Consider the following 12865-nt stretch of genomic DNA (forward strand, 5'->3'; position numbering starts at 1 on the left):
TATTTTAGAATACAAAAATAAATTTTAAGCCACTATAAACTTGACTCTGCTCAATCTTCAATGAACAATAGAAACCCAATATTTATCTCTCAGACGCCCACCCATACCACATCTAATACAATTCTTTATCAAAATAAATCCTCAATCATTAGTTTCCCCCTATGATGTTCTTTCCTTTCTCCTAAAGGCTATCCCTGCCGTGCAGGACATTTTTAATTGTGTTTATTATGGTTTTATCATAGTTTTAGTTGTATTCTTACATAAATAAACTTAAGCCCAACCCCTATTTGGCAAGAGGCCTCAATTCAAGATTTAATATTGTGTTAACTAAATTTCTAGTGTAAGCAGCACTATTCATAAACATACCATTTGTATGTACTGTAGATGGTAATTAATAACAGCGTGGAAATTAATGCAAACTTCATTCAGACCATTATAACTAAGGGACTAAACTCTTAAAGTACCTCAAAACCTTGGTAACCCTGAAAGTGTCAAGGACACCATCTCAAACATTATGTCAGTCTTCCCAGACTCTATGGGTTGTATCCGACGAAGCTGTCCAATTTGCACAAGGATTTCCACTTCTACAATGAAAATTCTCCTCCCTCTCCTTGTACCCCGCTAAAATGTTCTGGAGGGTGGGGAAACCCCTGTAACAGATTTTTGGGAAGAAGGGGAAGGAGGAGGAATCTGCCTTTGCATGAATAGCACAACTCTATGTCAGTATTTCATTTTAAATTGTGTTTTTATTACTTGAAGTGTTTGCCACCTGGTCCTTTGGGAAGAAATGTGAGATATGCACTTAATAAGTAAAATAAAAATAAAATATTCAATTAATTCCCAGATTTCCACACATTAAATAGCTTTGCAAGCAATTATTGGGGTGTGGCAAACATCACCATTCTGCTTCTTTTAAGACAAAGGAAGCTTACAAATACAAAGCAAAATCAAATTCTTTACATGCCTTCCCATCATGCCAGATGAGCACTTAAACTGTTTTCCAACCACTGCTTCCCAAAGGAGGCAGTAGGAGCATTCCTCATATCTCTGCTATGCATGTCTTCATACTCCCATTAAGCCCAAGTAGTCCTTAAAGAAGAAGGGAAAGAAAATGGCCCTTGCAGCCATGTAACACGGCAGTGACAAATCTTAATATTTTGTACGCAGGTAGCTCTGTGCCATGCCAATTAAATGCATAGGTAGCATTTTTATTTATTTCTGCCTTAATTCGTGCATGCAACCAGCTGATCCAGCTGAACACATGGATCACTGATATGGGGAGCGCGAAACTTACTTTAAAGATGAGACGAGACACCAAGGAAGTATTGAACACATGATTACACTAGAGCTAAATAGTTTGCCCTCTGGATGCTTGCCATGGTAAGCATTAACTCACAAATCTTAAAATATGGGTGCTTCCACAAGAAAGCTTTACCATAGAAGAACTGACTCAAAAGTAATGGTGCATTTCTTTTTCTCCGTCATTAATGATCACGTATAAACTAATCACTATACATGGAATTACGAAGAATTTTCTTCTCTAACTTGCATTCTCTAATGTCATTTCTCATGGAGAGAAGAGATTTAAAAATGCTGTATCTTAGACACCATGAAGAAAGGTGGAATAATTGGGCAACAAACGTAAAACTATTGTCTATACAGTTGATTCACAACTTGCACAGGGGTTAGGTTCCAGGGACTGTGTGTAAAGCTGAAATTGCACATAGTCAGAACAACCCCAGAACCAGCCCCTGTATAACTATCTCTACCTTTCTGGAAACAGTACACGAAGTGGGCTTTCCCCCCGTGCAAGGCATAAAACTTTTAAGCTCTCTGCTTATTTCCAATTCTCTGTCTTCCCATTTCCACTTAATACAGGAAGATATAACAATTGGTAAATAAGGATACATTCACACTTTTATTTTATAGTAAGAACTAATTTAAATACACATAACTGTCAACTTCTAAAGTTGGTTAGTATCTCTCAGTTCACAAGTCTTTTCATGTAGCTGTAGCCTACCTGACAGTGTGTGAGGATTTCTGCAAATTCACCTTCACCTAATGATTATACTACGTGTTGGAGAGGGGGCAGAAACTGAAGTGCAGAAGTGCCTTATCCTGCAAAGAATTAATAGCAGGGTTGGAGAACCTTTCGAGCTCAAAAACCACATTCCCTTGTGATGAATCACCCAAAGACTGCATGGGGCCAGGGGCAAAAGCAAGCAGACTAATGGATGTAACTCTTAGCTTTGTACAGTAGCCTACATTTCAGCCTACATTTCCTTTGTAAACTTACCCTCATCCTGATCCAGAGGCTCTTGGGAAAGGATACTAGAAAGAACTGGATTCTTCCAAATCCCATTTTCTTGAGCAAGAAGAGATAAGAAATGCAATTGGCAGCTGCCACTTTCCATCAATTTTGTGTGTGCCATCTAGGAAAAAAACACCAAAGTAGTTTTAACAAGTATATGTACATCACATTACATAAAACTCATACTAGCTCTTGGGCTTTTAATAATCAAACGTTTAAGTAATTTTTACTAAGCACGTTGCCCCAGTTGACATGAAGAACAAAGTGGAAGCCAATTTTAAATTAAATATACATTCATATCAGCATGCCTTTTTGAACAAGGATATTGCAGTACACTGAAAACATTGTGAAAAAGAGCTTCTTTTAGTTTTTATAGTTTCTCTCTGCCACTTCTATTTGCTCTTTTGAACTGTGACCATTTTCAATGCCTTTATCACACTGCCTGATAGAAGAGGGAGCATGTTTAAGTTGAAGGATGCTGTTCTAAACAGAGAGCTGTTGTTTGAAGCTGACTTGTTTAGCAATTGCAATTTTCAACTATGATTCCTGGTTCCTAAGCTAGGATTCCTGGATGTGCAGGAGAAGCAAAGGGAAACATACAAGTCCAACTCTTTGCTCTGGCTTGCTGAGTCTCATCCACCTAGCTCTAAATCACAGCTTAAAAGCATTTGGTGTGAACCAACCCAAAATGAATGTTAGCTCTGAAAATAAGACAGTGCCCTGTCACCTTCTGTCGGAGTTTAACTGCTAATTATCTAAGCTCTACTATCTTTTCAATTGAATAATAATACCAGAAAAAGCTACCAAGCGCTCACATACTCTTCTATTCAGGCACCAGTGTACTAGGTATGCAATCACAGCATTGAATGATAGGAAGCTGGCAAACATATGGTATTCCTCAGCCAACCACAGATGAAGAAAGGGAATGCAGCTTCATACAGCAGAAGCGTCTCTGTAGGCTACAAAAATGGAATTCCTAGTCCATCTACCAGACACAGTACTCTCTTCTGTTTGAGAGCTTTGAAAGCATTCTGTGCAAACCAAACTAAATATGTTAAAAGATGGGAGAAAAGAGATGAAAGGAGTCATATCCTTTTAAAGCTGTGTGACAGGTAGGAATTCAATAAATGCAACAGTGGGTTACAGTCACACCTTTTAAATTTCTGCCTGATATGCCACCTTTTAAAAGACATGGGTGGCTTCTCCAGTTGATGATCAATGCTGTACTGTACAAGGAATTTCAAAGGATATTCCAATGTCCTGTCTGGTGGACCCCGTATAAAATCTTCACTTCACATCTGTAGAGTGCAGGCTCTAATACTGAAGAGTAAAAGCGAAGCACTTCCCATTAATTTTCTGGCCACATAATCATATCTTTGTACCATTCCTCCTAATTCCAAATTACAATCTTCCCTGTTTCTCTGTTAAATTGAATAAACTGAGCAGGGATTGAAATGGGTCTCTAAACTACGTGAGCTGGATAGCATCTAACGGACTGAGAAGAGATAAGAACACTGAGTTTTCGAAGTGTTCACTGCTATCTGCCTTTCGCAACTCACTTCCAATCATACTTTTCTTTTTTAAAAAAACAAACTAACAAACCTACAACTTAAGGGGTTATGCTAACAGATCATGAAGCAGGATCATACACTAAGCAAAATAACTTGGTGGGATAGAAAGCATACTTTTTTAAAAAGGTACCACAATCAAAGCGAGTTCTTGCACTATTTTGTTTGTATTTTTATACAGATTTATGTATGTCAATACTATTCTTGTTCAGACTATGGAGGATTATGAAAAGAACTGTGGAGTGCTTCAAATTTTCAATTCTCCTTTATCACAAAGTTTCTTTACCTTGCCAAAACACAAGGGGTGAGTAGCTATGTGACTTACCTGAAAAAATGGAAGGCTACTAAACTAAACCAGACTTTACATCTGAACAATTTTTCCCTGGCAGAACTATAAACCATCTTCTCACTGAGATTTGGATCACAATAATAATAATAATAATAATAATAATAATAATAATAATAATTTATTATTATTACCCCGCCCATCTGGCTGAGTTTCCCCAGCCACTCTGGGCGGCTCCCAATCAGTGTTAAAAACAGTACAGCATTACATATTAAAAACTTCCCTGAACAAGGCTGCCTTATGAGAGACTGACACACAACAGAACTCATCATTGTAGGAGAAACAGGAGGCACCAAACATTATATATTTATGACTCCAGATGAATAGGTTGGTTAAGAAACCAAATTCTTACCTGAATAAAGGACTGAAACTCTTTCCATTGGTTTTCAGGCAGTTCAAGAGGCAGGGATAGCAGAAGTTCAGCATAGCTTCTGAAAATGTAAGAAAGTTTGCAAGTTAATTTCTCACTGCTCATAACATGAGTTGGGAACCTCCAGTACACAGGCCTAATTGGGTCTGACACAGATCCTAATTTGGCCCATGAGGTAGCGTCCCACAAACCACATTCACCTTATGTCATATGTGATGTCAGCTATGGGGCAAGTATTCCCAGTGCCAATAATAAGGTGTCTGTAATTGCCAGTGAGCTGATTGGTGGTAAATGATCACCTTTAAACTTTGACTGGTATCAATCACCTGATGCTGTTATGATGTCAGGAAATTGGCAGTGGTCCCACCTGTCAAAGCTGGCCAGCATGCAATGTTCGCAATCAGCTAGTGCCAGGCGCTTTTTGTGACTAGTGCGGGCCCAACTGCAACCACGTGGAGATCTCTGGATACCAAGTTGGAAACTGACATTTCCATCTGGCTGGCCTGTCCAGCTTTCTTAAGCAGGTAAGCAGAAGAGCTTATTTACTGAATTTATATCCCACCTTTTTCTCCAAGGAGTACATGATGTGTGTCCCCCCCCCCCCGCAGTTAAACCCTACAACAAGCCTGTGAGGTAGGTTAACAGGCTGTGACTGGCCCAAGGTCACCCAGCTTCATTACTGAGTTGGTATTTGAATCTCCCAGGTCCTAGTCCAACACTAGCTGAATCTAGTCCCATTTCCTCTCACCAATGTATTAAAGATGTAAGTCAGGCCCTCACTTACTATCTAAAAACTATCCATCACTATATACAGCATTATGTTCCAAAGTAGCTTGAAAATATCAAACAAGTGTACATAAAACTAATTGTAGTATACTCACAGTGCTAAGCGTTCAAGCACCAAGGGTACATTTTCACATTCAGAGGTAAGGTAAGATCGCACTTTAACATAACTGTGGATAGCCTCTGTGTATACCTCCAGCAAAGGCAAGGGATCCTCAGATGTCTTCCAATTTTCTGCATATTCAAGAAGCGTCTGTTGAGAAAACATGAAGATGGAATAATCAAAACTGGAGTCCATTTTTCCATTTTATTCACTGATATGAGACGACACATTCACCATTTTTTCCTCAACATTATACTGTACATTTTTAGAATCTACCAAACGAATGGCTTTTCTCTTCCATGTCCCACCAAAGAGCATAAGAGAAGGAACATTTATGTGCTTTGAACCTCAATATGTTGCAAAGCGCTGTGCTGACATACCAGACACAGCAAACCTCAGACACAAATGGGATTGAGAGACCGCACATCACAGCTGCTCTGCACCACTATTAATGCAACAGCTCCAACACAAAGCTGAAAGCATTTGGCATCCTATTCCCTGGCTGGTAGCTGTTGCAACTGCTGCAATCAGCCACAGACATATTACCAGTTGTTGCACAGCAACTGGGATGTGATTCTTTAATCCCAATTATGGTAGCAGGTACTTAAGAACACTATATTCGGGCCATAGCTTTCTTGGGAAAGGAGTTATTTAATAGCAGGACTGGACAATTAAAGTAGTGCATGATGTAGCTGGTTGAAATAATGTCACTCACCCTTCATAACAGCTCCATTGGACAAGCAGAAAAGACTGGATTTCTGATCTAGTGCTACAACTCTACAGGGAATTTTGTGAGTTGGAAAATGACCTATTAGCCTTACCTTAGGGACGAGAGACAGAGGAGAGTAGAAACACTAAGAAATATCTCTTGCACTTGCTTTTGGAAGAGTTCATTATTTCCTGATGAGACCAGTGTATGCAACTATGCATGTATTTGTGTATTTTGTTACTCAGCTTTCGTCAGCCAATTTGTAATAGTACAGAGCTATGCAGAGCACAAAAATTCCATTTTGGAGAAAGAGAGGCTCTGAGGTACATGATGTTCAAGCTTTCAGTCAAGCATAGCTGGGCCTGGAGTGACAGAAAACTGCAGAAAACTCACAGCTCACTCAACATGATATGCAGTACCCTCTGTGTACTGTCTAACCCCCTCTGGCTTCTGAGATTTCCAGGTACTGCCTAGCTGTAGAATGATTTTTAAAAATGTCCTTCTCTTTAACAAAGCAATAAAGCTTAAAAAAAGTATGCACTGAAATGTGATGCATGTTTACTCAAAAGCAAGTCCCACTGAATGGAACTTACTCCTATTTATGGGTGCATAGAAATGCAGATCTAGACTTGGTAATGTTAGAGCTAAACTTGGTAATGTTACTGTAGACAAGGGGTATCTTCAAATTCTGCCTAATGATTGGTACTGTGCCATGAGCAAGTGAGACTATTCTATATACAATTAAAAATGAAATATTAATCATAATGATTTTTGTCTCCTAATCCACTAGAATAGCAGGAGGATAGGAATAACTCAAGAGACACAAATATAAATCACAAAGAATTCTCCTAGCACAGATAACAATGAATGCTTTGCCAGTGAGGCACACTCAAACTAAAATCTTAATAATTATGTTTCCATGACCTTTTTGTTTTGTTGCCCCAAAGTAATATGGTCTGTCACAAAGAACTACATGCTGTCAACTGAACTTTGCATGAATTCTGGGGGATATTAGAATATTTTGTCAACTAGTGTGAAGAATCATTTAATTCTAAAAAACCAGAGTTACCAAATGGGAAGTAACCCTTATGAACATTATAGATTGATGTCATGAAACAGAGGCTTCAATTGGAAAAGGAACAGTAGCTAAGGGAGAACCCAAAGGAGAATATTTCTACATAGAGAATAATACATGAACATCATATTGGACCTTTTCTTCAAAGAATCAGAAGTGTAACAGAAAGCATGTATTATCTATTAACATGCAATAATTTATACATAATAAATTTCATTTTACATTACTAATACATCTGAGCAGGATCACTAAGGGAGGAGGTATCAAACACCTGTGAAGAAGGACAAATCTGGCCCTCTCCCTATTCCCTTTCTTTATGAGAGCTGGGCCAATTGTTCCAAAGCAGTACTGCCAAGTGCAAATTCAGAGTCACTATGGACTTCTGCACCCAAAGAATTTCCCCGAGACTGTGAGAAGGACAACCTGGCTTCTGCTAATGTCAGAACTAAGGATCGCCAGGTTGCCACACCATGTCTATTTGTTCAAAAACACCAGTAAGGAAAGATCACCTAACCTCAACTGGATATAAATGCCTGATTACAACTAATCAATTTATTTTGGCATTGTTAAATTGATCTCCCTCCTTTACCTTTTCCCTCCAGTCCCCTTCCCTTGTACGTCTTGTCTTTCTAGTTTGTAAGTCTGAGGGCAGGGCCAGTATCTAACATTTGATTGATGTAAGCCATTTTGGGATACAATATTTGTCTGAAAAGCGAAATAAAAATATAATTAAATAATTACATTAATTAATACATTAAAGACACCAGGTGAGTTCAGCCCTGGAAATCATTTTCACTTGTTTTTGATGAGTTCCCTTCTAACTAGGCAGGCCTGTGTCTGCCCTGCCACTACAACAAAGATGCAAGGACTTGAGAGAATACAAAGGCAGGTAAAAGGAAAGCCCCCTTTAATTTTACACTGTATACAATTCTTTATCCAAGCTTCTATAAAGCTAAGAAGTACTCGACTCTCCCAAATTTCTTTGATTGCAACAGAGGCATAGCTAAAAGATAGACTGCCTTTTAGCTAGATGTAACATCTTTCATAAGCACTCATCACAAAATTTATTTAAAAATTGAAGGATAAAGTAAGTATTAGAAAAAGGGGGGAGACTATCAATTGAAATGCTATACATTTTCCTACTATTATATTCTGGCATTACTGTGAGCCAGTTTGAACACACCTTATCACAGAAAGGGGCATACTGTACACAGCTTGGGAGTCAGGAATTATCACTCTTGTCACTGATATCACAGTGGTGGGGAACCTCAGATGCATTTACCAAACATGGCCCACCAGGCCATTTTCAGGAAGTCATACCCACACATCCCACACCTGATACCATGCATGACATCAGATGTGGTATGGGTAAAGATGGGACTCCAAAGGAACCATCAGGAGCCAAAGTTCCCGGCTGTTCCTTGGATCCAGCAAGGCACGCTCCCATCCACCCAGCTTGTTTACATAATCTGATTTTTATTATTATTAATCACATAAATATCAATATCCATAATAATGAATAAATCATAGTAAATATTAATATATACATATACACAGCAAATAAGGTGTGTGTGTGTGTGTATACACACACACACACACACACACACTTATAATTAAGAGCTAGATTGTGTGTAAGAAAAAAGGTGGAAGAATGGAATAAGAACATGTAAAATGAAAATAATTATAATTTCATCTCATAAAATCAGGATTATCTATTTTATTACATCAACTTGAACAAAGGTTTTTTTTCTTCAAAAGGCAACTGATAAAGTTAAATGCCATAGCTAGTTCACATGAATAAGGCCTGATACATTTTAGAAATACATAAACTGAAGCCTTCAATGGCTTGAGGCATGCTCAAAAAGAGTGTCAAGCATGCCTCCCTTTCTCTCAAAAATGCACAATTTCAAATCTCAATTAAGATATATGATCAAGAGACAATGAGCTGATGTATGGGAGCTCAACTACACTGTTGATTTTATTCACTCCTGCTTTCAGGAGTTCTCAATAGGCAAAAAGGAACATCTTATTCTTTCTAGCTCAAGTATAATGCATAATGTCAAAGAAGATGGGAATTTAGTCTATGACAGTTGGTCTACGGAAATTTTTATCATAGACAAGCAAGAGAGGACCAGCCTGTAGGAATACTGGGACCTTTTTTCATTGTTATTGTTAAATGGCACTGATGCAAACTATGGTTAACAAAACACGAGGATCCTTCATCCTTTGGTTGACAAAGGATCTTAATTTGTTAACCACTGCTTGCACCTGTGAACTTGCAACACAAAAACATGGGAAATGATGGGGTGGTTTTAAATGGTTTGACAGAGGTGAGGAGTAAATCCTAAGGCTGACTCCCTATTGACTATGTATACAGAGGGACAAAAACTGAATGTGATCCATTATTATAGGCCTAATTTTTTTAAAAAATCTGACCTAGAAAAAAGAAACTTAATGACAATTAATTAAATTCCACCCAACACAGCGGGATTTTCTTTTGAGCAAACATGCACAGAAATAGAAAGCTGTCTTATACCAAGTCAGCCATACACACGAGTGGTAAGCAAAACACAAACCTTGGTTTACCACTCATAGTTTAGGAAGAAACCAATCATGAGTTTGGGTTCAGACATAACATTAGGACCAAACTATGGCTTAGCAGCCAGAGTAAGACATTTCAACAGCATGCCACTTAGGAAATGATACTTTAAGTGACACGAGAACCAGGCCAATATGTTATTTGTGTGTGATTGTATCAAAAAGTATCTGTTTCAAACATGATTGTTTAAACAAATATAAGTTTTGAAGTAAGTGGATTTCTGGAATGACAGTTTCCCAATGAACAAATTGGCTGAAACAGACATTTGATGGGCAGGACATTTGTGGAAAGAGCAATAGTGTGTATCCTGAGCAAACACTACAAATACCGTGTTAGTTTAGGGTAACCTGATTTAATTGACAAAATCCAAGGGCAGTTAGAAAGATCGTTCAACCACAACAACACTGGCTCAAAGATACTCCGGAAACCCCGATCACTGGACTGACTCTTCCTATGCTCGTCTATGGGGGTAACATATGAAGGCAGTCTTACGACTAAGCCTCCCGGCGCGCTACTGTGGGGCAGATGCGCGCTAGCTCCCATGGGCAAGCTGATGGTTATACTGAAATATTTGTGGCATAGGGGGAAACCGGGGCAGGACTTCCTTCTCTGGCACCTGGAGCACAACCGAGCGGGGGAGGGAGCCCCCATAGCCAGCCCCTTCCCTCGCTTCCTCCCGCTGGAACAAGCCACCCTTCCCCTCCCCTCCTTCACGCTCCAGCTTATTGCTGGGCCAGGGGCACGGGCTCTCCGCCGCCGCCGCCATCAGCAGACAAAGGCCCCTCCAGACCCGAGGCGGCGGCGGCGGCGGCAGCAGCAAAACAAAGGGGCCGAGTCGAAGAGGGAGCCGCGTGGGGGGTGGGGAGATGCCGGGAAGACAGGTTGTGGGGGGAGGGGATTCCCCTCCCGGCGAGGGGGGCGGGCCACTTTGCTCGCCCGCTCCCTCCCTCAGAGCCAGTTTCAAGGAGGAGAGCAGCAGCAGCGCCGCGGCCCAGCTCCTTCCTGTTCCCGCTGGAGGAGGAGGAGGAGGAGGAGGAGGCGAGGAGAGAGAGGACCCTCCCGCCTGCCCGCCCCGGCCCCGTCCTGACCTGGCAGAGCTGCTGACAGTACTCGGCGGCCGCCTCCACGGCGGGCTCCCGGCTCTCCCGCAGCCCCGTCTCCAGCTCCAGCAGCCGCCCCTTCAAGCGCCGCATATCCAGAGGGAGGAGGCCGCTCTCGCCGCCAGGGCCGTGGCTGCCGCTGTCCTGCTCGGCCTCCTCGTCCGCCATCTTCGCACCCCGCTCCGTCGCGTACGCAGCCCCCCTCCCCCCACCCTACCACTACCAACAACAACCAACCAACCAACCGCCACCGCACTCGCGAGCCCTCCCTCAACGGCCCACCTACCCCCCCCCTCAACTCTGCCTGCGTGCGCGCGCGCGCAGGCGCGAGCCCCGTAAAAGGGGGGGGTCACGTGATTACACAATACCACGTTCCGGGGAGGGGGAATCACGTGCGGGATCGAAGGGGAGGAGAGTTCGAACAGGCAGTTCGCCCGCTTTTTACCCGTCGTCCCCCCCCCCGTCCCCCCTAGCATTCGTAGAGGGGCTGGGAAACGTGGGCTAGTCCTGTCACGTGCGTCTGCCGGCGCGCGCCTAGTGGCACAAATAGCCTCGTGACGCGCCTCGCGGACTTTTTTTTTGGGGGGGGGGAGAGACGGCAAGGAGGCAGGACGTCAACCGAAGAAGTGTTTCAGTTTCGCTCGCGGTCTGCCTGGTTTGGAGCGGCTTCACTCCCTTGCACAGGAAGAGGCGGCGCCGCCACCGCAGACTTCAACGGGCAGGCGGCGCGCTTCTCGCCCGCTTCCGTTTGCCCCTCTTCTCTCTCCCTGGACGCGCGCACCTGGCTGCAAAGTTTCTCGCCCCTCCGTCTGCGAGGGAGGCCAGGTGTTACGCAGCTAGGAATCCCAAAACCGATGCGCATTTATTGCTAGTCCGCAACTTCCGAAACTGTTCGACACGGCAGCTGTTTAAGCTTTGGGGAAATTATTTTAAATACAAACTATCCTTTTAAGGAAAATAAAGGAACAAACATCCGTCGAATTCATTTATTTATTTATTTACTTCCCGCCCTCCACCCTAAGGCAGGAGGGCCAGTGATGCAGCCCACACACTATTTGAATGGTCATCAACTTCGGGGGTGGGGATCTGGCCCTTTCAAATATTGTATTGGGGTGGGGGCGAAGGAACCTCAGCCCCTAGGAGCTGGCTGCTACGCCTAAGGTCCCAGAGCAAGATACAGTATAAAAACAGCATTGAGAACAATTTTAAACTTGCAAAGGTGGGTGCTAAAAACAGTCACCTTTGCAAATATTACCTTTGCTTTCTATAGGTACGTTGAATTTTGAAGCAGCACGTGTAGGGGTGAGGTATTTATTTAGCTTTTTATTTTAGCATATTCAGGGCTAATTTAGATTTAGAAAATGGTATGAAGGAGAGGATTTTTTAAACTTCCTTCCCCACAGCTGCTTTTAGGTGGGGAAACAGTTGGGAGTTGTAATTATGAATCCTATATTTGGGGGTGGCGCAGGACATTTTGTCGCCCCTGCAACACCATTCACCATCCTGCAGAACCAGGGCCCCTCCCTGGCCCCACTGTCACACCTGTACTGCTGCCAGTCCCGCCACTGCAACTGCCACAATGCAGTAGCACTTTGGTGAGGGATGGCTGTGAGGACAAGGGTACTATGACACAGACAAAGCCACAGTGGGGCTGGAAGCACCACAATGGGGCTGACGGCGGTGCAGTGGCAGGGGTTGAATCTGCTGGCCTCTATGAGATCTATTTTGGTCATCCTGCTAATAGATCCTGCTAACAGGCCTTCGTTCCCACAAAATGGGCGTACTGGTTTCTCTAAACAGAAATACCAAAGAGATAGAAATAGAAATGAAAAGGCTCTGACACCCTTGCTGGCTTTGTGTAACAACTTTGCAAGGCACTTTAGGGAGAAAATCACTCAGAT

At 42.3% G+C, this 12865-nt stretch overlaps 1 protein-coding gene across 2 annotated transcripts in view; it reads right to left on the bottom strand.

The window, feature by feature from the left end:
• The window catches only part of ZNF292 (zinc finger protein 292), a 31242-nt gene extending 19305 nt beyond the window's left edge, over positions 1–11937 (bottom strand). The window contains exons 1-5 of one of the 2 annotated variants that reach the window (XM_079970277.1): positions 10953–11047; positions 7855–7970; positions 5477–5631; positions 4578–4656; positions 2297–2432 (exon numbers count right to left, since the gene is read on the bottom strand). In XM_079970277.1, the coding sequence (XP_079826403.1) occupies positions 2297–2432 (136 nt within the window). In that variant the 5' untranslated portion in view covers positions 4578–4656; positions 5477–5631; positions 7855–7970; positions 10953–11047. Of the gene's footprint in view, positions 1–2296; positions 2433–4577; positions 4657–5476; positions 5632–7854; positions 7971–10952 lie in introns of both variants that reach the window. The other variant, XM_079970276.1, reaches the window with a different exon arrangement.
• Between the last annotated feature and the right edge of the window lie 928 nt (positions 11938–12865).

This window comes from Podarcis cretensis (genome assembly GCF_951804945.1).
Source record: "Podarcis cretensis genome assembly, chromosome: 3".
In the NCBI taxonomy this organism is placed as follows: Eukaryota; Metazoa; Chordata; class Lepidosauria; order Squamata; family Lacertidae; genus Podarcis; species Podarcis cretensis.